Source organism: Lemur catta, chromosome 21, assembly GCF_020740605.2.
Source record: "Lemur catta isolate mLemCat1 chromosome 21, mLemCat1.pri, whole genome shotgun sequence".
NCBI lineage: Eukaryota > Metazoa > Chordata > Mammalia > Primates > Lemuridae > Lemur > Lemur catta.
In genome coordinates this window covers 24,942,940-24,968,898 of record NC_059148.1, presented here as the reverse complement: position 1 = coordinate 24,968,898, position 25,959 = coordinate 24,942,940, and the positions used below count along the sequence as shown (strand labels likewise).

The following is a 25,959-nucleotide window of genomic DNA, read 5'->3' as shown; positions in this document are numbered from 1 at the left end:
AAAGATAACTCCTTATACTGTCTATTCCACAAGTTTATTTTTAGAGTAATAACATAATGTAGTAAGTTAAACAAAATACGATTCATCCATAAAATAAAATATTATAACCCTTTAAAAAGTATTCTGAGCCAGGCATGCCTCTAACCCCAGCTACTCGGGAGGCTAAAGCAGGAGGATCCCTTGAGCCCAGGAGTTTAAGACCAGCCAGGGCAACATAGTGAGATCCTATCTCAACAACAACAAAAAAAGGTATTATATAAATTGGATGTATTGTTATGAAGAATATCTTTACAACATCTTGTTTAGTGTGAGGTACAAACAGGATATATAGTATGATCCTAATTACAGACTATTACTCAGGAAATAGTAATATATATGCACATCTATCTGTGCCCACAGGAAAAATGACTAGATCATGACCAAAGAAAGGAGGCTTAAAGTAATATTTTGAATTAGTATTTATTGATAACAAAAAGATTCATTCAAAACACGTATAAAGAAAATTTAGGCTGGACACAGTGGTTCACGCCTGTAATCCTAGCACTTGGGGAGGCCAAGGTGGCTGCAGTGGAGTGAAGGGAGGGAGGGGACATATCTGTAGCCCAGGTCAGAGAGAAATCTGAGTATGCATCGCTTGCATATGCATTAACTACCTCTGGGGGCCCCTAAGCAGCTACAAATACTGGTTGCCTCTGGAAGGTGGGGGGGTGGTGGTTCGCGGGGAGGGTAAATGCTAGGAAGGAGACTTTTCCCTATATTCCCTCTTGAACCTTTGGCACTTTTTTTTCTTTGGAGACTGAGTCTCGCTGCTGCCCCAGGTAGAATGCAGTGGTTTCACCATAGCTCTCAACAACCTCAAACTCCTGGGCTCAAAGGATCCTCCTGCCTCAGCCTCTTGAGCAGCTAGAACTACAAGTGTGCACCACTTGCTCAGCTAATTTTTCTTACTTTTTGTAGAGACAGGGTCTTGCTATGTTGCCCTGGCTGGTCTTGAACTCCTGGGTTCAAGCAATCCTCCTGCCTTGGCTTCCAAAAGTGCTGGGGTTAAAGGCATGAGCCACCACACCCAGCCTGTTAATTTCTTAAAATGTGTCTTTGTGTAAGTGCACATGCATAAAAAAATGTCTGGAGGGAAATACATGAAAACATGAACTCTACTTATCTTTAGGTGATGGCGATATGAGCGATTTTTATTTTCCCCTTTATGCTTTTTTAGATCTCCCATGTTTTCTAAAATTCTAACATTTTAATATTTGAAAAATTTCCATTGATCAAAAATAACTATCTATTCTTATTTTATTCTCCATTAGTGAATTTTTCCTGATCTATGTCCTCAGCTCATGATCTTATTTTCTAAATCACATTCTTTCACTGGCTCTAAATGCTTTTTCTTTAAACATTCAGTTCAATCAATATCCAATTTTTGAGTTCCTATATATTGGTAGGTACTCTCAGTGATGTACAATATGAAGTGGGTGCCCTCAAAGAGTTTATAACATACTAAGGGAGATCAAGCACGCAAATAAATATACATATAAGGCAGTGTTGTGGAAATAAAGAAAAGAGAGTAACTGCTTCTAACTGCAGGCATCATGTAAATTTCCTGGAGGAGTGGCATTTGATCTGCATCTTGAATTATGAAGAATAAGGTTCCAAAAGTGGAGGTAGGGTTCCCCAGAGCAATAAAACCCCATGAGTCAAGACTGTAGGAAAGAATAGAGGGAGAATTTGTAAAACATGGGGTCCTTGTGGTGTGGAGGGTAAGTAGTAATGAGATAAGATTGGAAAGGTAGAATGGTGCCTCATCATAGCTACCTTCAATGCCATGCTTAGGAATTGTTATTTTATTTTGTAGGAAGTGAGAAGCCACTGGAGGTTTGGGCAAGGAGGTAACATAACTGTGCTTTGGGAAGATTACTCTGACAGCCATGCGTAGGCTGAGCTGTGAAGCTCTTATTTAAAATAGCTGCCATTAACTACTGTCTCAGAGATAACTGGTTATCAAGGTCAAGTGCTACCTAAAACAGAAGTATAGAGGAAAATCACTGAGAAGACTAAGCTATAGTCCTAATCCTAGCACTAACCAATTATATGACCTTGGACAAATCACTTTGCTTCTCTAAACCTTTTTTTTTTCTAAAATAATATCTTCTCTATCTGTCTCATAGAGTCACTGGAAGGTTGAAAACAAAATAGTATATGTGAAAGCAGCCAACACAGTGCCCCAGAGGGCTTGCTCTTGTCACAGCTACTCAGTTCTGCCTTGTAGCATGAAGGCAGACAATATATAAATGAACAGGCTGGTTAGTTTCAATAAAACTTTATTTACAAAAATAAGTAATTGACTGGATATGGCCTGACAGCCATAGTTTGCCAACCTCTGTCTATAGGAGCATTGTCCAATAGAAATATGTGAGACACATATGTGTTTTAAAATTTTTCAGAAGCCACATTTAAAAAGGTAAAAACAGATAAAATTATAATTAAACAGTATATTTTACTTAGCCCATTGTATCCAAAATATTATTTCAACATTTAATCAATATAGAATATTATTGAGATCTTTTACTTTTCTTTCTTTTTTTTTTTCTTGATGCATATTACATTTTTAGCACATTTCAATTCTGATGAGCCACATTTCAAATGCTCAAAAGCCATATGTAGGTAGTGGCTACCAATTGGATGGTGCAGTTCTGGAGGCTATTTAAGTAAAACTCCTAAACCTTGACACTACAAATGTAAAATAACACTTGAACAATAAAAGAAACCACAGCATATAATTATACACTATAGAGAAGATGAAAGTAAAATGCATGTCAGATTATAAAAACAATGTTTCTCCTGGGATAGCAACTATTACTGCTTGAGGCTACCTGTTTAACAGGGTTCTTTATTAGCAGTGTAAGATGCCAATACAAAATACATTAACGGAGTTTTATTCACATAGCTCCAGCTGACAAATATTCTCCTCCAAAAAGGGGAAAACCCCAAAATATTTGGTGAGAAAAAAGACTGTTCTATTTTGAAAGAATTGCTTGTCACTTTTTCTTAGATATTTTATTTTCTTAAAAATTAGCTTGCTTGTTAATAATATCATCTTTGGCAAATGGGCAAAAATCAGATCACCCAAGAAAACCATTACTAATAACTTGTAGTCAGTAGGTAATAGAAAAATTTGTAGGAGGATAACATTTTCTATCACAAAAAGTATTCAGAGATTTTAAAAAATGTGGTCACTTTGACTTTAGACAATTGCAAACTATGCTGGTCCTTGGCAAACTTCAGCTAAAAAGGGAGAGATGATAGAAGAAACAGAGTCTATCTCAGGGGCTCTTCATCTGCAGTTTGGTGAAGCCTGTGGACCCTTCTCAGATAGTATTTTTAAATACATAAAATAAAATACATGGGATTATAAGAAACCTATTATAGTATACTAAAATACAGCTATCAAAATACTTAAAGAAACAAATTTGTGATATCATAGGGACTTCTTATAGTTAGTTCCTAAGTGGTGATGAGCATAAACAATATTTCAAGATATGTTCAACAACTGAAATATGATATTTATGATTTCTAATGGTTACAGAGTCACAGGACCGCCAATATCTCTAGAGTTTGTTGACTACATTCAGCATTGAAGAAAATGCTGAATTTCACCTAAAGCTATGTGAAAATAAAAGATACATTTTTTTCCCAAGTTCACAGCTGCTGTGAATTCTATTCATGGATCTCACAGATCCCTGGATTCTATTCAGATTCAGGACCCCTGAGGGAGAGGAAACTTGTTATAAGCTCAACCAAAAAAATGCTTCCTCCCAAGTTCCCCAGATGTATTTTAACCTTTCCACCCATTTTGCTCCTTTCCAGATTAAAAGTTGTTTTACATCAACACTGTAACTGAATGACTAGAAAGGAATTAGTATCAAGAAACAAGGAGGGTAATTCTTCTACTATGTACCACTGTTTTAATGCAAATATGTTAACATTGATTCTCCTTTAACATTCTTAATTATTTCATTTCAACAGTAAAAAAGGCAAACATCATATAGATAGAATGTCTAGATTTTCTACTCTATCCCATAAATAGCTACATCTATTGTACTAGACTTTATACATTTGAAATCAGTAATGCAAACTACAAAGCACAAAGCAAAAGCAGTAAACACAGAAAAGATCCATTACAAGTATTAATACAAGCTGAATGTTAATATTTTTTGTTGGTATAAAACCACTAGTTGGTATAAAACCAATACTGTAGTAATTAGCATTATTAAACTTACAATTTGCATAAAATAGTTTGCAAATTATGCATCTCGTTATTGTTAATCTAAAATTGCTACACACTGTGCTCTGACCTAGTAATTCAGCCAAGTGCAGGTTTCAGCAAAAGCACTAGGGATTCAAATGTGTCCATTCCAAAGTGTCCCATCGTTGAACATTAATTATTCTACAAATGTGCTTAATAGCACGTTCTAAACTCAAAGCTCCACACAAATAGTCAACATTATTGGGAGAGGACTCATATAGCACTATTAAAATCCTTTTAAATTATAAACTGTTTTAATAGTAATAAGTCACAGAAATACTTTAATAATCATTATAAATTTATAATTAGCCAAACTTTATCAAACAGATAACATTCTAAACACTAAAAATCATTTAGCTTCCTATACAATGGTATTATCTTTAAAATAGCAGATTATCTTTAAAATAGATTTAAAGAAATAGCAGTAATATACAAGACAATAAATTACTGTGCAGCCATTAAAAATTATGTCTTTAAATCTCATTCAACAAAATGTGACTAATAAATGACTAAGGATCCAAAACTGCATGGAGCATATAATCCCAAGTTTATATACATAAAAATATAAGATGAAGAAGGAAATGATAAAAAACTAATTTTTTCTGTATTTGTACCCCCATAGTACTCTGAAATAAAAAAATAAATAAATAAGAGCATAAGAACTAAAAAAATAAAATAAAATATTTAAAAATTTTAAAAATAAAAAAATTAATTTTCTGGATGGTATAATCCCAGGGTATTTATTGTCTCTTTTATGCTTTTAAATGTCTTCTCTATTTTCAAAAAATCCATATATTATAATACTTCTCTTTTTTTTTTTGAGACAGGGTATCGCTCTGTCGTGTGGGCTAGAGTGCACTGGCGTCATCATAGATCACTGCAACCTCCAACTCCTGGCCTCAAGCGGTCCCAGAGCTTGGCCTCCCAGAGTGCTAGGATTACACTGCACAGCCTGTATTACTTCTTTATAATAAAAAAGATTTTGCATACCATAAAAATACAATCCACTTCATACCAATATTTTTCATATAGGTCAAAAAACGTTGAATTACTCATGATATTATTAACAGCACGTAGGAGAGAAAATTTTAAGGGAATCTGAGTCCAAACAGTCTGCCTAACAACTGCTGTGCACTCTGAGCACACTCCAGGAGCCAGAGCGTCTCTTCCTGGTGTGTGCAGCTCCCTCGCACTGCGGGCCTCTGGCACATCCCCAAACCATCACAGAATAAGAAGTCATCGGTTCTCTCCTGCCTATATATGGACATGATGTGTATGAACTGGATTACTGACCAAAATGACTCTACACCAGGACAAGAAGGAGATCAAGCCACAGAGAGGTGCTCTGAAGTGAAGCGATAAGAGATACGTAGCACTAACAGAAAACTCTGGCTTCCTTCGCTGACCAGGGTTCTGCATGCATTTCTAGCTGCCCAATTCCATCTGTTGGATGCATCTTTTGGAGTGAGAGCCATTGCTTTAAGCAAATGATAAATTTAAGCAAACCTATGAGTTCTAAAATGGCCTCTGTGACAGTGTGAGGAAAAGAGGTCCTATCAAACACTGATACTGGGAATATAAATTGGTAGTCACTTGGGAGGGCAATTTGGCGGTATCTATTAAAATTTAAAATTGTCACCTATGACCCAGCAATTCTACTTCTTAGGATTTGCTCCAGAGAAATAATCCCAGATGTGCACAAGCAGGCATGCAAGGATATGCACTGGAGAATGGTTTTCCCTAGCACCTACAAATGTGACCTTAGATGGCAAAAGGGACTTTGCAGATGTGATTAACTTAAAGATCTTGAGATGGGGATTATCCTGGATTATCTGGATGGGCCCCAAATGTACTCACAAGGATCCTTACAAAAGGGAAGTGGGAGGAGGCAGAGGAGAAGGCACAGTGATAACAGATCAGAGGCTATAGTGATGTACTCTGAAGAGGGAGGAAAGAGCAACAAGCCAAGGAATACAGGTGGCCACTAGGAGCCGTGAAAAAGGTAAGGAAACAGATTCTCCCCTAGAGCCTGCAGAAGGAACCAGACCTGACAACACTTGACTTTTAGCCCAGTGAGACTCATTTCAGGCTTTTGACCTCCAGAAATATAAGAGAATAAACTTGCGTTGTTTTAAGGCACTAAATTTGTGATAATTTGTTAGCACAGCAACAGGAAACTAAGATACCCATCAACAGAGGAATTGTTAAATAAAACTATGGCATTTCTAGATTCTTGTGCAGCACTTAAAAATAATGTGGTAGATATATGTATATATATGGAGACATAGAATGATCAAAACATATCATTGAGTTTTAAAAAAAGTAAGTTACAGAAAGATAACATGACATCTTTTATGTAAAAAAGAAAAAAATAGAATGTGTTATGTACACACACACATTTAAAAATAATCTTGAAGAATATACAAAAAAATTTATCACTAATTTCACCAGGGTGGGGAGGAGAAGGAGACCCAGATTAGGGATGGCGGTCAAAAGGGACTTCAGTTTTACTTGTTATTTCCCTTTTGTATAAGAATGTATTCATGTATTACTCATAGTCTTAAAAAACTTAATAGATACATAAGCTGTGCTTAAAATGCAGGATCAAAATAATGGTTACACAATTTTCACAGTCTCTTCTCCTTTTGAAATAACTATGCATTTGTCCCATAGTTGATCACCTGCTGTTATTTACATTTGTCTACAACTATTGACTAAACATCTTGCAAAGCAGATTATATTCCTTGTGTGCACCCCACAACCACTGTTGAACAACAAGATGGGACGAGTGGGGGAGGAGAAAGCATGGGGCACTTTCAGGAATTGATGGTCCTTTCATAATTATCACCACAGGTACCGTAAGACCTAGGAAAGAACAGGTACGTGACAACCCACCCAGCAGCCCTAGCCAACAGGTGGTATTTGGTGACAGTCAATATGGAAGCCAAGAAGACACGTAATAATCAAAGGTGATTTATTTAGCAAGTCCTTAGACATATGATTGGAGGAAAACTGAAATGAAAACTATCTAACTATTATCTCATCTGCCTAGCCAGATTGCAAACAAATTGGGAAGGAAGAAAAATCCAGAGGGAGCACCCATAAATAAATAAATAAATAATCAATCTATCTATCTATCTCTACTATTACAAGGAAAAAAAATCTGTTGGTGGAATAGTTTTGCTTTCATATACGATGGGCAGCTGACTGAATATGCATAAAATAACTTTCCAGCAACACAGCACCTTATGGAAGTCAATACATTTTAAATACATAATCACATCCATGCTTTTAATTCTTACATTAACCCTATCATTACCCACCTCTTATAGACAAATAACAGTCTAACATAAACTAAGTATGGACCCTGGGGTGGAACCAGACAGACCTATGTCAGCCTCAGCAATGCCACTAACTGTAAGACCTTTGTCAAGTTACTTAACTTCTGTCTGTGCCAGTTTCCTCACTTGTAAAATAAGGATAATGACAGTACCAACCTCATAAGGTTTTTGTGGGGATTACATGAGATAATGGGTGTGAAGTATTTAGCACAGAGCCTGGCACGCAATTTGCTGGCACTATTGTCATGGCAGTAGTAGAGATGGGGACAATGATGACAAAGAAGCTGCACCAGAAGAAACTGGGGATTAGTAAAGGTATGGAATTTGCCCAAGGTCACACAGCAGAGTAAGGGGCAGAGCTAGAATTTTAATCCCAGTCTGACTCTTTAAATCTAACTTTTAATGTCCAGGCAGTACTGTCTCCCACAGTTCTCAGACACTTCATTTTCACTTTAGCTCTAGCCAGATGAGCCTAAACCTAAGAGCTTGTTGTGCCTTTTGCCCAAGCTCACAGAACACTACACCCAAGATTCAGCAACTCCTATTAAAGTGCTCATTAACTGCACGGTCACCAATGCTACTGGTGAATGGGGGTAGTTTGTTCATCTATTCATTAACACTTCTAAATCTAGAATCTGGAATTCTATAAAAGTACATAAACATTTTCCAAAGGATTTTGCCCAAAGGATAAACAGGCTGGTGGTATTCTCCTAGAAGAATAGATCAATGTAAATGTAAATATCATCTCCAAGATTTCACTTGAGTGTATCATTAGTATTCGAAGCTTTGTCTATTTCAGTTGATCATCTCCAAACCCAAATGCCCCTTTCCTTACAGAGCAAAACAAACAAATAGCAAACAGATACCCTGCTGAGCCTCTTACGTTTTGTTTGTTTACTAAAGTATAATTGGCATACAAATAAACTGCACATATTTAAAGTGCATAATTTGATGAATTTTGACATACACATACAAATGTGAAACCACCACCACAATCAAAATACGAAAATATCCATCACCCTAAAAGTTTCCTCACGCTCCTTTGTACTCCATCCCTCTCATCCCTTCCTACCTGCCTGTATCCCCAGGCAACCACTACAGAGCAGTTTGCATTTTCTAGAATTTCATATAAATGAAGTCATACAGTCTATACTCCTGTTTGGCTGGTTTCTTCCACTCAGCATACATGCACGTTGTATCAACAGTTCGTTTTCATTGCTGAGTAATATTCTACTGTATGAGTGCACCACATCTGCTTATCCAGTCACCTGTTGACAGACATTTGGATTGTTTCCAGTTTTGGGCAGTCACAAATAAAGCTGACTTAACCATTCATGTTCAAGTCTTTGTGTGGTATGTGCATGTGTGTGTGTTGAGGGGGGTACTTACAAGCAAACACAATAAAACATGAGAAACACTAACCAAAATGCTTGAATTTAAAATGAATATAAACTGTGGGGTAAGAAATATCTTGGCCACCTTGGGCATGTTAATTAACTTCTCTGTCAACATCCATATGTATAACGCCAGTCGCCATCGGGAGTTTGTAAAGAAAAATGATATAAGAAGCAGAAAGGTTTTGGAGCTTCCACAACTAAGCTATTGCTTTTTTCCCCCCTTGAATTCCCTTTATTTTAAAAAGATTAATGTTCTATGAAATACAACACAAAATTCAATAACATTAGAGCTGTCATTTTTGAGCTATTGCTTTTTTATTTCTCTTAAATGTATATCTGTTTCCACACTTAAAAAATAATTTCCTATATGCTCTTGCTTTCTGCCAGCAACATAAGATTAAAACAAATACAGATAGCTATTTCAAAGGACAAGATAAAAGCCTCACTCTGCATTTTTAACTCACCCAGAGTAAGACCCAAACCCCTTACACACAAGGCCCTACTTGATCTGCAACCCCTGCTCCCCATCTTTTCTCTTGCCCTTCGCTGACTGAGCTCAGAACTCCAAACATGATAAGGATGCTTCCCTCTCAGGGACTTGGCTCTTGCTGTCCTCTCCGTGTGGGATGCTCTTTCCCTGGTAGCCATATGGCATACTTCCTTACTTCCTTCAGGTCTCTGCTCAAAAGCCACCCTGGGCTTTCCTTTCCTGCTCACTTGATATAAAGCAGTCTCTTCCCAATGCTCCCACCTCTTCACCCAGCTATACTTTTCTCCTTAGCACTTATTTGCCATTATACACACACATACACACACACACACACACACGTCATATTATGTATTTAATTGTTACTGTCTGTATATCCTCCCACTAAAATATAAGCTTTTTGAGGACAAGGATTTTATTTTACCCACTGCTATATCCCCAGCATCAAGGTCAGTGGGCCTAGCTCACTTCTAAATTCTACCAATACTTATTGAATGAATTTGTTGATTAAACACTATTTATTGATTTAAAAAAAAACTGTTTGGAATTTACTAGGAAGAAAAATTTTAATTCAAATACTCTGTTCCTGCTTAAATGAAAATACTAAGTCAGTGTTGGTATACTTCTTAGGATGGATTCTTTTTTCAGATTGACATTTAACTTTTAGTAACACAGAGTGAAAAGAACACTGAATTCAAAGGCAAGAAAGCCAGGGTGTAGTCGTTTGCCCGGCCATAACTAGCTATGCTATAGCAACCAAGTCATAACCTCTCCTCATCTCAGATAACTTCTTTCTAAAATGAGGGAAACTATGACCAGTAAAGTCCTTTCTTGCTCTAAAATTCTGAGACTCTATTGCAGTCTTCTGCATTACGGTTGCCAGTCATAAATTAGTTGACTTAGTTTGAGTCTCATCCCTCATAATCCAAAACTGTTAGCTGAAGGATTCTGTATATTATAAAACCCAGTGAAAAATGTCCATGAATTCACCCAGATGTCCACTGGAAGGAGAGGCTTGAAGAGTGACTTTATAGACATGGTAGTATTTTAAAAGTTAGCTTTTAATAAATTGATAAACCTCTAATCCTCCTCAAATATGAAATAGAGTTATTAGGCAATAAAGATATCTGTTTATTACTCCATCTGTAGCCAGTTATGAAATTTAGAAACAATTACAAATAAAATACATGCATGGAGGCAGTAAAGTATTATGATTAGGAAATATGTTTGAGATGAACAGAACTTGGTTAATGTCCAATCTCTTCAACTATGTGATCTTGAGCAAATCTCATACCTACACTGCACTTTACTTGCTCCATCTGTACAATGGGTGCAACATTTCCAATTATTAGCTCCTAGGGTCTCTTGAGAATTTAATAAGCTAATGTCTGACACATAGGATACATTTAATCAATATTATCAAATAATTAAATGTGACTATACCCACACAATCACAAATATGATAGCCACAAAAACATTCTTAGCTGTTTCTCCTGATGCTATAGAGCCCGCATAACATGCGGAAAGAAATGAAAAAAGTTCTTCACTACTGCCAGTCATAAATGTTTATCACCCATACCCATACTAGTTTCTGAGAAGTCAGACCATAAATTTAAAAATAAAACAAATAGGCCGGGCGCCGTGGCTCACGCCTGTAATCCTAGCACTCTGGGAGGCCGAGGCGGGAGGATAGCTTGAGCTCAGGAGTTCGAGACCAGCCTGAGCAAGAGCGAGACCCTGTCCCTAATTTTTTTAAAAAAATAAGTTAAAAAAAAAAGAAAATAAATAAATAAATAAAAATAAAAAAGATTTTTTTAATCTAGCAGGCCAGAGAGGTTCTTTCCTTTAAAACTATTCTTCTGTGGGAACAGCTGACAAATCCACTCAGTACATTTATACAGTAAACATTTTAAGAAAGCCAACTTAATAGCACAGGTATTTTAACTAATCCTACTCTTTCTAATCTTAAAAATAAATAAATTACATAATTTACATTTATATAAAAATTTTGGTTCTGCGAACTTGGAATAGTCTCTAAGGAACAAAAAGCATCCACTTCCCACCTTTCACATACAACTGAGCCAATTAAATCAAAAGATTCCACCATCACAGCATAACACTCTCTGAGTTTTCAGGCAGATAAGACACTCAGACACACCTTGCTTTTTATAGAATAGGCCCAAATGAGACATAATAAGACTATGACTCCCTGTTAGGAATTCCCTACCAACTTATATCTTCCCTTTTTTGGTGGCCAGATTGTAAAATAAATCAATTAAGAGTTCACAACCGAAATGCTGAAGCAATCTCAAACCCAGACACAAAAATACAGTGGAAGCTATTCGCATCTCAAGCACGTCCAAATGTCTCGGCCAATGTGATGTGATCACTGCCGTTTCCAGAAACACACAGTAATGGGTTTTAATTCATTTCTATAAATGTTCGTTGTGCTGAAAGCCAAACTGCATGCAAAACCGCAAAAACACAAAAGATTCCTCGCATTCCGTTTATAGCCAGAAGACAGGCCATCCTCTCTGTGCCCTACCCCAGAAAGCCCTCCTTGCGACAGTAACAATTTTATGACACCCCATGCTACCTACACATCAAAATGTCATCCCACAAAGTGGAGGGGGAGCCGTGTCAGCATCCGCCGGCCTCCATGAAATGATACTGCCTGTATGCCCATCTCTGGGCCAACACCAAACCGAGTGAAGTCGGTGGAAAGTTCCCATTAACCAAGCATATTTGGTTTCCTTCTGCCTCCCAAAGCCAAGCAGCGCAACTGATGAGATTTGCTTTTGCACCTGCCACGGCTCCTAGGCCTGGGCTTCTCAGCGACCCCCAAGCACACAAAAAGGCCTAAAGCGCCCGTGACCCTTCCCAGAGAGCGCACGGAGGGCTGCTGTAGCATCCCCACCTCGCTGTCCACACCACCCGCCTCCCTGACAAAGGCCCCATGTCAATCCGAGGCACGACACAGAGAAGTTGCTGGATTGTCCATCGCGGACCCGCAACTGCCACTACCCTCTCCCGGAAAAAACAAAAACACAAAAAAACACAGACCTGGGGAAGAAAAAGGTGGGAGGATATACAGCATTAAAATAAATATGTCCCCAAAGCTAAGCAACCTGGGTGTGCCCTGGAAGTGAGTCCAGGGGGTCCATGGGGGAGGGGAGAGAGGGCCGGGGTGGTGGACGCGGCTCCTCCAGGGCAGGAAGGCCGTGCCCGGTCACAGTCTAATAAAATGCCGGGTGTCGGAACGTTCAAAATGAAACCACGAATGAAATCCCCGGCGGGCGCGAGGCCCGGAGGAGGGAGGGAGGCGGGCGGGCTGCAGACCCGCGGCCGCGGCCCCCACCTGCCCGCCCCGCGCCCACACACACCTGCCCGGTCAGCCATCTGGAGGCCGGGGGTGGGGTGAGGCGACGGTGCGCGGACCCGACCCCGCGATGCCGACGGCGGGCTCCCAGGGCAGCCTCGCTCACCTCCAGGTCGGTGTCGGCGGCCTCCGGGGCCCCGAGGATCTCGCTGGGCAGCTCGGCCAGGTCGGTGACCCGGATCAGCCCGTCGTGCAGGAAGATGGTCTCCTCCTTCACCGAGAGCCACTGCGCCGAGTCTGCGGCCGCCGCCGCCGCCGCCGCCGCGGCCGCCGACGAGCCCATGGCCCCGGCTGCGGGTTGGCGCTGAGGAGCGGACGCCCGGCCCGGGGAGACTCGAGCAGGAGCCGCCGCGATCACCAGTCCATGGCAGCGCTCGCCGCCTCGCCCGTGCAGCTCCGCCCTAGGCGGTCCGAGCAGCCATCTCCCCACCCCGGCTCCGGAGACCCCGGCCCCGCCGCCGCCGCCGCTGCCCTGAGCAGCAGGATCCGCCTCTGCCGCTCGGCAGCCAACTGTCAGTGAGGCGCCATGTTGGGGGCGGGGCTCCCGGCATGCCCCGCGGAGCGGACAATACAGGCCCCGCCCCCGGCCCCGCCCCCCGTTCCGCGGACCCGGCACCCGGGCGGCCCGGGCCTCAGGCTGGCGTTTCGCACGGTCTTGCCCCCAGGCTGACCTCTGCCGGCCCCTGCTCCCCTAGCCATTCCCGATCGCCCTGGGTCTGCAGCGCACCAGAGGAGGACGCCGCCTCCCCTCTCGTCCCTAGTCAGGTGTGCAAGCTTCGTCGGGCCAGAGCCCCCACCCTGGGCAGAGCATGGGGATTCACTTCCTACTTTCACGTTTAAATGAGATAAATGCAAAAGGCTGGTGCGAAATAGGCGCTGCATGCTGTCCCTAAGCGCTTAGTGGAATCGCATAGTAGGTGCTTAATGTTTACCGAAAAGTCCAGTACCCGATAAGCACTCTGTATCTGGTGAACATAAAGCACCTGTCAACAGTGCTGGGTGCCCAGTGCCTGGCATGAGTGGCAGTTATAATTATTGTTATATTCCATCAATATTCAACACTAACGGACATGCACCTTTAAAAATATGCGTACTGGCCAGGCGTGGTGGCTCCTGCCTGTAATTCTAGCACTCTGCTAGGCCGAGGTGGGAGAATCGCTTGAGGTCAGGAGTTGGAGACCAGCCCGAGCAAGAGGGGAAAATCTAAAAGATAGAAAAATTAGCCTGGCGTTGTGGTGCGCATCTGTAGTCCCAGCTACTTGGAAGGCTAAGGCAGGAGGATCCCTTGAGCCCGGGAAGTTTGAGGTTGCAGTGAGCTGTGATGACGCCACTGCACTCTAGCCAGGGCCACAGAGTGGATACCCTGTCTCAAAAACAACAACAACAACAACAAAAAGCCAAAAAAACAAGCATGTCTTCCCATTTTACTAAAAACATAAAAGGAAAGAACTATATTTGTAAAGAAAAATGTGCAAGAGAATACATCTCACATTGGTTAATGCGGGTTGCCAGGGGGGAATGGGACTGGTCCGGAACAGCTAAGGTGAGATTGTTCTTCTTGTATTACTTTTATACTTTTATTATTTAAAAAATAATAAAACAGAAGAACATGAAGGTGCATACCCTTTGATCCAGCAATGGAACTCTGAGGAAATTGTCTGAAGGACATAATCAGCCTCATAGTCAAGGATGTATATACAGGGATGTACAGCTCAGCATTGCTTATAAGAGGGAAAATTATAATTAATCCAGATGTCCAATAATAGGGGATGGGTTAATTAAAATATGGTATATCCATAAGATGGAATATTATGAAGCCATTCAAAAAATTGTTTGCAAAGAATATTAGTTCAAGTTAACCTGGTGCAGTGTCCTGTAGTCCCGGCTACTATGTGAGGCTGAGTCGGGTGGACCACTTGAGCCCAGGAGTTTGAGGTTGCATTGAGCTATGATGATGCCACTGCACTCTACACTCTAGCCCAGGAGACACAGCAAAACACTGTCTAAAAAAAAACAAAACGAAAACAAAAAACCAAAAGAAAACCCCCAAAGCTCAGATTTGTCTGTCTGATTCTACAACTCCAGCTTCTTTATTTTGGCTATAAGGAAACCCCTTAATTTCTTTTGCTCCAAATTTCCAAACCTAATGGCAGCCATCCATCATGATTTTTAAATGCTCAGGTTTTTGACTCTAAATAACCATCTTTGGTAGTTCAGAGAAAATTTCTGCTGCTCTTCATGTTCATATTTCAAGACCAAGAGTCAAGATGCCCAGGAATTCTCTTGTCCTTCACCCTCAGGAATGAAAACAGCACAGATCTAGGGCTTAAAGTCTTTAGACTGCATAATGAATAGTTATTTAATATTTTAGCAACAGTAATTAATTAGTCATAGAACTGCGTGGCTGCCACTGTACCGCGATGAGGCAGCTGAGGAATTAATATTTATAGAACCCCCTCTGGAAATGAGACCATTTAGTAGGGATTTCTAGAACAGATCAGCAACACAAAGAAAGTGCCTGGTCAAAAGAACTTGATGTTGGAAGCCCGGAGGCAGAGAATCCATATTTAGATTAAGACAACACACACACACACACACATACACAGGAAATATCCATTCATAGGAAGGGAATATTTGTGGCTTAAGATTTCTTTTCTTTGGAATTCCTTTCTACTCTTCCATTTGAGAATGGGGGACCAGGGTGGGAAAAGGGGGAAGAGAAGGTGTTGGCTGGGCAACCCTACGTTGGAAGCCAAGAGGAAGCATGAGGACAGCAGGAAGTATAGCTATTAGTAGGTTGGCCCTCAGTTACCCCTGGGAGGCAAGCAAGCTTGTTGACAGAGACCATCTCCCTACTGCCCCAGCTGCTGACGTGCTATTCACTGGCCTTGGCTCAAGCTGGGGCCCCTCTGGGATTCTGCAATATCTCTCCTTTCTGCTGGCTTTTCGGCTCCAGCTGACTGTCTAAAATGACTCTGTAATCCTTACTGGGCCCACAAACACGTGAGTGTGGCGTGAAGATAAGCAGTTCTTGACAAACCTTACTGGAGCTTACGGGTGGTTTTAGCTGAGGCAGCCATGTTAATTTTTAAGGCCTTTCAAAACACCAAGGAGATTAGCATTGTCAAAGGCCAGAAAAACAAAAAAATAAAGAAGAAAAGAAAAAACACCAAGGAGAAAAACACATGCACATGTCTGCTAAACACATGCACACGCACGCCGACAGAACCTATGGGGGCGATTGATTATTTCCTTCTCACTAATTACAGTCTCAAAGAGGAAACACACCTACTCGAAATCTTTTTTCCAAGTAATCTGGTAGGCCCTGTTCGTATTTTTATTTCAAGGAAGATTATTTCAGATCATGGGTGGGTCTATGGCAGCTGGAAAAGAAAAGCAGACAAGAGAGATATTTGAAAACGAGGAGGGAGAAATTCTCCCTGAAGCACCACTGAATTGCTGAAACTACGGGACAGGCCTCCATGGTTTTGAAAAGCCCAGAGATGAAGCAGCATTAGAATGCCACCCTCCTCATTTGGGAAGTCCACACCAGGGAGCTCAGACAGATGCTGTGTTCTCTGGCGCCACTTTGTGGGCATCAGAGGCCTTGCAACACCATGATTTCCAGTTCTGACTTGGAAATTTGCAAACGTTATTAGCAAGCTGCAAAAAATTAGATTAAGAAAGGGTGGTTCCCACAAAAGGAAAGTGGGAAAAAGACATTATCGTAGGGTTTACACGCAAGGAAAAGTAAACAGTGTATGTTTTTTGTTCCTTCAGTATTCAATGAGTGCCTACTCTGTGCCAGGCAAAGGGTTAGGTTTGGGGGTCCAATTCTCAAGGACACTGGCAGCTTCCCTCTCTCATGAAAAATGTGAAGCTACTTGGTTTTTGTTTGTTTGTTCTGTTTTGTTTTTTCAGACAGAGTCTCGCTCTGTTGCCCAGGCTAGGGTGAGTGCCATAGTGTCAGCCTAGCTCACAGCAACCTCAAACTCCTGGGCTCAAGGGATCTTCCTGCCTCAGCCTCCAAGTAGCTGGGACTACAGGTGCACACCACCACGTTTGGCTGATTTTTTGTTTCTATTTTTAGTTGCCTGGCTAATTTTTTTCTTTTCTTTTCTTTTTTTTTTAGTAGAGACAGAGGTCTTGCTCTTGCTCAGGCTGGTCTTGAACTCCTGAGCTCAAGCAGCCTCCCAGAGTGCTAGGATTACAGGCGTGAGCCACCACACCCAGCCTGGACTCATGCACTTTAAAGACTGAAAGAGAGGAATGCTTTTCTCTGGGAGAGACATCTCATTTGGCTGGATATGGTGGCATGTGCCTATAATCCCAGCTATCGGAGAAACTGAGGCGGGAGCATTGCTTGAGGAGTTTGAGACCAGCCTGGGCAACATAGACCCCAAATGAATGAATGAATGAATGAGCAAGCCACAAGCCAAGGAATATGAGTGGCCACTCACTAAAAGCTGAAAAAGGCAAGGAAAAACAGATTTGCCCCTCAGAGTCTTCGAGAAGGAAGTAGTTCTGCTATGCTTGACTGCCGAAACAATTTTGAACTTCTGACCTCCAGAACTGTAAAACAATAAATTTGTGTTGTCTTAAGCCATAACATTTGTGATAATTTGTTATAGCAGCATTGCACAGATGCACCATAACTGTAGAAACCAAGTGGACTGGAAAAGAGGCCATCTCAGAAGTGACCAATGTGACCTGTCAACTATCACTTGAATACCTTCGTGCTATGAATAGCCACGGACCTTGGCAAACCCTGAGCTCTGCTTTGGTTATCCTACACAACAAATCCCCCACAATTTGGTGTCTTGAAATGACAACAATCATCTTACTATCTCCTACAGTTCCATGAGTCAGGAATTCAGGCGTGAGCCGCCACACCTGCCCTGTATTCCTTTTTAACTTTTGTATTTATGCACATTTTATATAGTTGTAAAACTATACTTTTTAAAAAGTGATTATTTTCTATAATTTTCTACAATTTGCTTTTTAAAATAATCTTTGTTATAAAAGCAGCATGTGTACATTTTAGAAAGATCATGTGGATAAGCAAAAGAAAATAAAGACACTTTCTTCCTGTCCTTTGAGATAACCATTGGTAACACCTTATTGTGTATCTCCCAGTTCTTTTTCAAAGCAAATGTGTATACAAAGCACCAGTTACTGTATTGAACAGTGGCTAAAACAACCATTTTATGTGCTGATCAATTGTGGGTCAGCATCTTGGGTTGGGCTCTGCTGGGTGGTTCTGTTAGTCTCGCTTAGGGTCGTTTAAGTGGCTGCAGGCATCTGGCAGTTTGAGCGTGCCTGGCTGGCTGGCCTAAAGTGGCCTCACTTGCATAGCTGCCTCTTGCAAGGCTGGGCCTCTCTCCATTTATCCTCAGGGAGGTTAGCCCTGGCTTCTTCACATGGCTGCAGCAGTGTTGCAAGAGGGCAAGAATGGCACCTGCACAAGGCCTAGGCTTGGGTGATCCACATACATCACTATGCCACATGCTATTGGTCAAAACATGTCAAAATTGGACTGACCTATCCGCTTCAAAAAAAAAAAAAAAACCACATCAAAAGGGGTGGAATCTGTTTGATTCCACTCTTGGACCAATGTGAAAGGGCTAGTGCAATGGTTCTCAAAGTAGGATCCAGGAATCCTTAGATGTCCCCAGGATCCTTAAAAAGGATCCACGAAGTCAAAACATTTTGTAATACTTTTAACTCTCATGAATGTAGAATGGAGTTTTCCAGAAGTGTAATATATAACATGATATTGCAACACATTAAATGCAGAAGCAGATATGAGAATCTATTAAAAGAGATTTAGGCCAGGTGTGGTGGCTCATGCCTGTAATCCTAGCACTTTGAGAGGCAGAGCTGGGAGGGTCATTTGAAGCAAGGAGTTTGAGACCAGCCTGGGCAACAGTGAAATTGTCATCCACCCAAAAATGAGAAAATTAGCCGGGAGTGGGAAGCATGTACCTGTAGTCTCAGCTACTCAGGAGTCTGAGGTGGGAAGATTGAGCCCAGGAGTTGCAGTGAGCTATGATTGTGCTACTGTGCTCCAGCCTGGGCTACAGAGTGAGACCCTGCTTCCCTTCCCCCCAAAACAGATTTGCAGAAATGTAAATAAAACAAGCCATTCTTCTCATAAACATCCTTTTTTTTTTTTTTGCTGTGGGAAAGCCTTTTTTCATAAAAAGATATTTATATAAATGTGGAATATCATTCTAATAATTAAAAACAGAAGATGATGAAAACCCAAATATCCATAGAACAGAATACATGTAGCAGTAGATGAACTCTTTCTATAGAATGATCAAAATACATCAACTGTGTAGCAATATATACAGTACCCAAGTGTTTTGGTTAAGGAAAGGGGCGAGTAATCAATTGTACTCCTTTGCTGTATGTTTACAGACTCCAGATGCACAAGTAATAGCAGTCAGGCCTGGTGGTGCACACCTGTAATGCTAGCTGCTTGGGAGACAGACTGGAGGATCACTTGAGCCCAGAAGTACAGGGCTATACTGTTATGCCTGTGAACGGCCACTGCACCCAGCCTGGGCAACACAGCAAGACCTCTCTTGCTCTTACTACAAACAAAAAAACCACAAACCACCAATGATCGTGATGGGCAAGAGTTTGTGGTCTGAGGAAGCCATAGTTGTTTCTGACCCACGCAGGATGAGTGGGAAAATGTCACTACTTTGTATTGGTAGGGGGTGGGTAAAAAAGCTGAGAAGCCAGACACCAAGAATAAATCTGAAGCCCAGGATGCCACCGATTCAAAGCTGACAAGCAGCGGCTCTACTGCCCCTAATCCCATTCTTTATAGCAGAGGCAAAAGCCCTAGCAAGCTAGCAAGGTCACACTACATCTCCAGGCAGGTTTTTAAAAGACCAAATTGTTTAAAAAAGAGACACAAACAGAATGTATCTTTCAGTTATTTAATTAGGTTCTTTGTAAAAATTTAGAATACCAATTTGTGAGGATAAATTCCATTTGTCAGAGCAAAGAGAGATCGCAGATAACCCTGGAGCTGAGGAACAGCCTTGATTTTCGGTAAAATTTGGGAGTCCACAGCTTTCTGATCCACTTTGCGCTGTTCTGTAATCTCGTATTTCTAAATGAAGAGAAAAATAAACACTTAAAAACAGGCACATGTACCACCAGCTACTTAGTCAACTAAGAAATCCCATCTCTCATGTACTCATTCCCAGGAATATTTAGAAACACTAAAAGCAATTTTGACAACTAAAACCGTTTTTTCTATAATAAAAACCCGCAGCTCTTATCCTGTTGCCTACTTTAATACACATCAAGGATAAATTAAAAGCACACTCCAAATACAATGACAGCAGTGATTGATTCCTAGAGGGTTCCCCCCAAATCTTAGGATTCTAAGATGAGCTCCCAGCACCCCCAAAAGAACTACTGAATTTAGAAGAATCTGTACTACCAAGTATCTCCCAGACATTCCTCATTATTTACTTTTCCTATTTTTGTGTAACACTGCTTAAGTCTGTTTATTTTCACTCCCAACTAGAAGGCCCAGTCCTAACACAGGAGATGACAAGCAGAAACGTACCTCTTTTTCTGTGTCGAAGATCTCACCCTCCTGGTGTCTGGGCTTCCGCAGCTTCTTCTTCTTGAAGTAAGCATCAGTGAGATGCTTAGGGATTTTCACACTGCTGATATCAATTTTTGTGGAGGTGGCAATGACAAATTTCTGGTGTGTCCTTCGCAGAGGAACTCGATTGAGGGACAGAGGTCCTAAAGGAAAAAAACCCAATAACTTAGTGAGAGAAAGGGGAAATAATTATTTTGTCCTAGGCTTCCCCCACCTCAAATCTTTTTAAAGTCATTCAGGTTGGAAAAAAGTATAGTCACAGGTTGGTCAAAATCAGATTCTTAGGCTGGGTGTGGTGGCTCATGCCTATACTGCTAGCACTTAGGGAGGCCAAGGCGGGAGGATCACTTGAGCCCAGGAGTTGCTGGCAGCAGTGGGGCAGTGAGCAGTGAGCTATGAACTACCACTGCTCTCCAGCCTGGGTGACAGACAACAACAAAACAGAAACCACAGGTTCCTGATAACAGAGTATTGCTTGCTTGCCCAGAGTGAATCATGCATTTTTCACCTGTTTAGGAATTCCATCTTAATGCCAAGTGACAGACCAATTACAAGTTTTATGTAGGATGAATCCCGTAATTTAGGTGACAGTTACTTGATGTGTTGCTACTTAAAATTTAAATGTCTGCCTCTGTTTAACCCACATGTACACAATGAAAGGAACTGGGGCCCAGAATCTCATGGCATTAAGAAACATCCTTGTAGGTGGTGGCATATATATACATTGCATGCATTTACAAATGCAAGTTTCAGAGAACATGATCCAAGGATTTTCTTACCAGTCACAAGTAACAAGCCACTGCCCAGTTGCTTCAGGAAAACCACCCTCTGCAAGTTAAACAGAAAAGAATTGGTTTTCTACAATTAAAAACTGACTGCTGAATTAATCAAATCACAGGCACCTAAATTTGGTAAAGGAAACTTCTACATGTATATTGCACAGAAGTTCTGGAAGGAACACCAAGTTACTAAGGAAGTAACTCAAGTCTAAGCATGTTTTTGAGCAAATGGACATGTATTATTTGTAACAGTAATATAACCAACAGCAGGAAATGCTTAAAAAATTATTATGGATTAAACCTGTTATTCACAACAAGTGAAAAATGTTTACACTAAGTGGGGGGGAAGCAGGGAAAACCATGCATAGTTATTGACTAGGCTGTTTGTTGGATGTTATGGGTCCCCAGAACTCGTCCCTCCCACTGCAGAACACAGGTCAATAAAGGAATCATGCACCCAGAGTGCAGACACATTGTCATCAAGTGCTGCAGGCACCTGCAGCGAAGCTCCCCAAGCCAAGGCACTCGGCTCACCTTGCCTCTGTGGCGTCCGGTGAGGATGATGAGGATGGTCCCGGGAGTGATGCTAGCTCGCAGTCTCCGCACATGTTGGCTAAACGGTTTTTTGCCATGGCTCAACAGCTTTCGAGGCACATCTTCGGTTGGATAATATCTAGGCTGGGGAGAGGCCACAGGTCTAATTTATTTAAATAACCCATTCAGATTAAGTAGAACTGAGTGTTGTCAGTAAAACCTTTGCTGTAGCCTTCTTACTCATTTGAAACTCCGGCACTTTATTTACACTATTCCATTTTCATTTCTCCTAAGTAGATTTTAAACTTAGAAAAGGTCAGCACTGCTTTTGTATCCTTCATGTGCAAAACACACGATGGAAAGATGGAAATCACTTAGCGAAGGAGCTGTATGCTCAAGCAAAGCAAGCATCAAGTCACTTTTGTAAATTTGTGATGAAACTAAACTTCTAGCCCTCCAGGAGGCTGAGGCAGGAGGACCACTTGAGCTCAGGAGTTCAAGATCAACCTGAGCAACAGCAAGACCCCATCTCTACTAAAAATAGAAAAAATTAAGCTGGGTGTGGTGGCACAGGCGCCTGTAGTCCCAGATACTCGGGAGGCTGAGGCAGGAGGATTGCTGGAGCCTGAGAGTTTGAGGTTGCTGTGAGCTAGGCTGACACCACAGCACTCTAGCCCGGGCAACAGAGGGAGACTCTGTCTCAAAAAAAAAAAAAAAAAAGAAAAGAAAAAGAAAAAAGTAAACTTCAGAAAACACCACAACACATTTTACATATCAGGAAGGAGACATGGCTTGTTTCCTCATTCAAGTAAAGTGTGTTTATATCCTCACAGCAATAATACTTTCACTTTATCCACAAAACCAGCTATCAGGACTGGCAACTCATTTATTGTAAAAATGTGACAGCACAAAAAGACGGCTAAGGATACTGTAAAAAGAAAATCAAAATCTCAGGGCCACCTCCGCAACTCCTTATGCAAGAGAAAGGTGCCTGAGGCACCTGGGAAGAATAGGCCCCACAACATTAAAGAAATTGTTTGCTAACCTTCCCTAAACAAGGACATGCAAATTTTAAATATGTCTAGCACCTAAAACTAAAGCCTTTTGGATTCCACACTAATAACAAATTGCACTTTCATCTTTCCAGGTAACAAAACTATAGACACACAGAATCAAACATCCTCCCACCTACTCAGCCACAACCACGGAACTGATGAGTCCTTCACTCCCTTTTTACCTGCACATTCCTCTCATTTTACGGAAAATGTAGATTTCCTGGGCCTCACAAGAATGTAACCGCTTTGCCTCACCAAGCCCCTTCTCCTTTTCCTTCTGCTTCCCTTTAAAATGCTAGATTCCAATTCGTCCTTCAGAAAAGACAGCCACAGCTCTCTGTGATTCTTCCCTGAGTGCATCCTCAACTTTGGCTTCATAAACCTCCGCTGATTGAGAATTTTGCCTCAAGTCACTTTAGATCAACAATCTGACAAATAACTCACAATAACTTATTTCTAACTATACCATATCATTAATACAGTTCACTTTTACCAGGAACATGATAACCTAACAGAAAAACCAAATCACAAGAAAAGTATCGTTTTTCCCTCTGAAGCAGTCATTTTCAACTGTGAATAAATGGTGCTCTGCATCTGGGAATGTTTCCATAATGCAAGTCACAGAGCAACTCCTGAGAATACATTAGGTCTTGTGTGGGGTAAAGTGGGCCAAGAGACACTGCTCTGGTGGGTAAATGTTCTATAGGACAGGCTTGATGTGTTATTTCATTTAACCTCCACGACCACCCTTTCAGGTTAAACCTTTATTCCCATTTAATATACGAAGAAACAAAGCACAGAAAAGTAACTCAATTTAAGATTAAATAGTAAATGTTAAAGCCTAGCTGCAAGCCCAGAATCCCTTAGTTTTGATTAACAACTCTCTGGTAAGCAGAAACTTTTAGAACCTGAGTACACAAAGAAAATCTTCACAGCATTCAAGCTGAAACTGAAAATCCAATTTATAGGCTCCAAATCTTACCATTTTGCGAAGTTTAACCACCCGAGTGCCACCATTCTTGTCACCACCAACTGGTTTTGTAACAGTGGCAAGGACCTTCTCCTTCTTTTTCTTTTCAACCTACAAGGACATAAATGCATCACAATGTAAGAGAATGACAGTTAAGGTTAAGACATAATGGCCAGTGGTTCTCCTCTTACCTTGGATTTAGCCACTGAGTATTTCCTCTTGTACATGGCCTTCCGAGAGTACATGGCAGATCGGGAATATCTGCCGATTCCTCTGACGAGAACAGGATTTCGGCTGCAGTGGGGCTTCCCCTTCTTAACCTTTTTAGTCTTGAGGTTAGCCTTTTTCCCTTTGCCACCGGCATCAGCCTTCTTGGCTTCAGGTTTTTTCTCTTTAGTATCCGGCTTTTCAACTTTTTCACCCGCCATCTACCAATATTTGGGGAGGGGGAGAGCATTTCACCAATCATCTCGTAACAATACTGAAATTGTATGTAGATGGGGTGGGCTCGCCGGACTACAATTTCCCCACCAAGCCTTTTTCAGGGTTGTCTCCCTAATACATTATACATTTCTTAGTTGGGACTACCTTACGCATGTTAAGTTTTTGGTAAATGTTAAGCGGTCAAAAGTCCCTATCCCATTATTTTATTATTCCTGTTCTGTGAATTGGAAAAGTCTTTAAAAAGCCTCCGCAGCTAGGAGGCAGCGAGACCAGAACTTAAAACCGTTTGCTTTCAGACCTGCCTTCAACTTTTTTTAGACCATTGTCTCATTCAAGAAAGTTGAGTTTAAGAACTGAGAACACAAACACAATTAGCCCAAACACAGCCCAGCCTGAAAAAAAAGCGCAAAGACTAAAAGGCGACTTCCGGTCGTGGACATGGGAGGACGGGAAAGGAGCGTTTGGCTTCAGCCCCAAACCCCAACGTGGCTGAGACAAGCTCTGTAGAGTCTTCTGGAACCTGGGCCCGGGAATCCTGAGCGCGCGCTGTTGCCTTGGTTCCTCTAGCCCCACCAGCCCGCTATGGATCCCGGCAAGGGTCCCGTTTCCCCCGCCGAAGAGGGTGGCGAGCACCCGGAGGAAGCCCCTACGGCATTTCACCTCACCCTCTCCATTCCCCGCCGCAAACCCAATGGAAAGAAATGAAGTGTCTCGGAGGCCTCTCAGTTGGCCATGGACACGTCCGACCCCCTGTAGGTGTTGACTTGATGCCTTCCAGGTTCGGATGGCGAAGGATTAGGGTCCTGAAGTCCAGTCTTGCCGCAAAGAACCGCCATTCTTACCTTGCAAGATGGGAAAGAGAACTAGGAGCTTAGCTTCCGGTTTATAAGTAATCACGGGAAAGTGTGGAGTCTCACTTCCTTCCGGGTCTTGGGCATCATGGGAAATGTAGTTTTCCCCCTCCATCAAGGGAAATGTAGAAAGTCCTGTGTAGTGAGTTGTTTTATTTATTTTTCTTTTTTTTTTTTTTGGCAACCTCAAACTCTGGGGCTCAAGTGATCCTCCTGCCTTGGCCTACCGAGCAGCTGGGACTACATTCTTGCTCAGGCTGGTCTCACACTCCTTTTTTTTTTGAAACAAAGTCTCACTCTTTGCCCGGGCTAGAGTGCCATAGTGTCAGCCTAGCTCACAGCAACCTCAAACTCCTGGGCTCAAGCGATCCTACTGCCTCAGCCTCCCAAGTAGCTGGAACAACGGGCACACACCACCATGTCCAGTTAATTTTTAAATTTTTTTCTAGAGACGGGTTCTTGCTGTGTTGCCCAGGCTGTTCTCTAACTCCTGGCCTCAAGCAATCCTCCCATCTCGGCCTCCCAATGTGCAGGGATTACAGGTGAGAGCCACCAGGCCCAGCAAAGATAGGATTTAAAACGAGTAAGATGCCGGGCGTGGTGGCTCACGCCTGTAATCCTAGCACTCTGGGAGGCCGAGGTAGGCGGATCATTTGGGCTCAGGAGTTCGAGACCAGCCTGAGCAAGAGCAAGACCTCGTCTCTACTAAAACATAAAAAGAAATTAGCTGCACAACTAAAAACATATAGAAAAAGTTAGCCGGGCACGGTGGCACATGCC

At 41.7% G+C, this 25,959-nt stretch overlaps 2 protein-coding genes across 3 annotated transcripts in view; both read right to left on the bottom strand.

The window, feature by feature from the left end:
• Positions 1-13,193, bottom strand: part of HECTD4 (HECT domain E3 ubiquitin protein ligase 4) — a 159,619-nt gene extending 146,426 nt beyond the window's left edge. Inside the window, 1 exon segment of the mRNA XM_045534796.1 lies at positions 13,017-13,193. Within this exon segment, the coding sequence (XP_045390752.1) occupies positions 13,017-13,193 (177 nt within the window).
• A 6,656-nt stretch (positions 13,194-19,849) lies between these two features.
• RPL6 (ribosomal protein L6) lies at positions 19,850-25,208 on the bottom strand. 2 transcript variants are annotated; one of them, XM_045534795.1, is made up of 7 exons: positions 25,171-25,208; positions 24,076-24,312; positions 23,897-23,995; positions 21,860-22,003; positions 21,326-21,374; positions 20,505-20,689; positions 19,850-20,039 (listed from the first exon to the last, which is right to left on the bottom strand). In XM_045534795.1, exons 2-7 carry the CDS (start codon positions 24,310-24,312, stop codon positions 19,887-19,889), a joined length of 867 nt encoding a protein of 288 aa, XP_045390751.1. In that variant the 5' UTR covers positions 25,171-25,208; the 3' UTR covers positions 19,850-19,886. The 2 variants fall into 2 exon arrangements, with proteins under 2 accessions (XP_045390751.1, XP_045390750.1); XM_045534794.1 differs by having other exon boundaries at positions 24,994-25,178.
• Between the last annotated feature and the right edge of the window lie 751 nt (positions 25,209-25,959).

Bases quoted from the DNA above. Each gene is read 5' to 3' on its own strand.
- RPL6 (XM_045534794.1), bottom strand. The intron at 23,996-24,075 runs GTAAGAGGAGAA...ATGTCCTTGTAG, and splicing joins ACTCAGTGGCTAAATCCAAG to GTTGAAAAGAAAAAGAAGGA. The intron at 20,040-20,504 runs GTACGTTTCTGC...CTCTTCATTTAG, and splicing joins TCTTCGACACAGAAAAAGAG to AAATACGAGATTACAGAACA.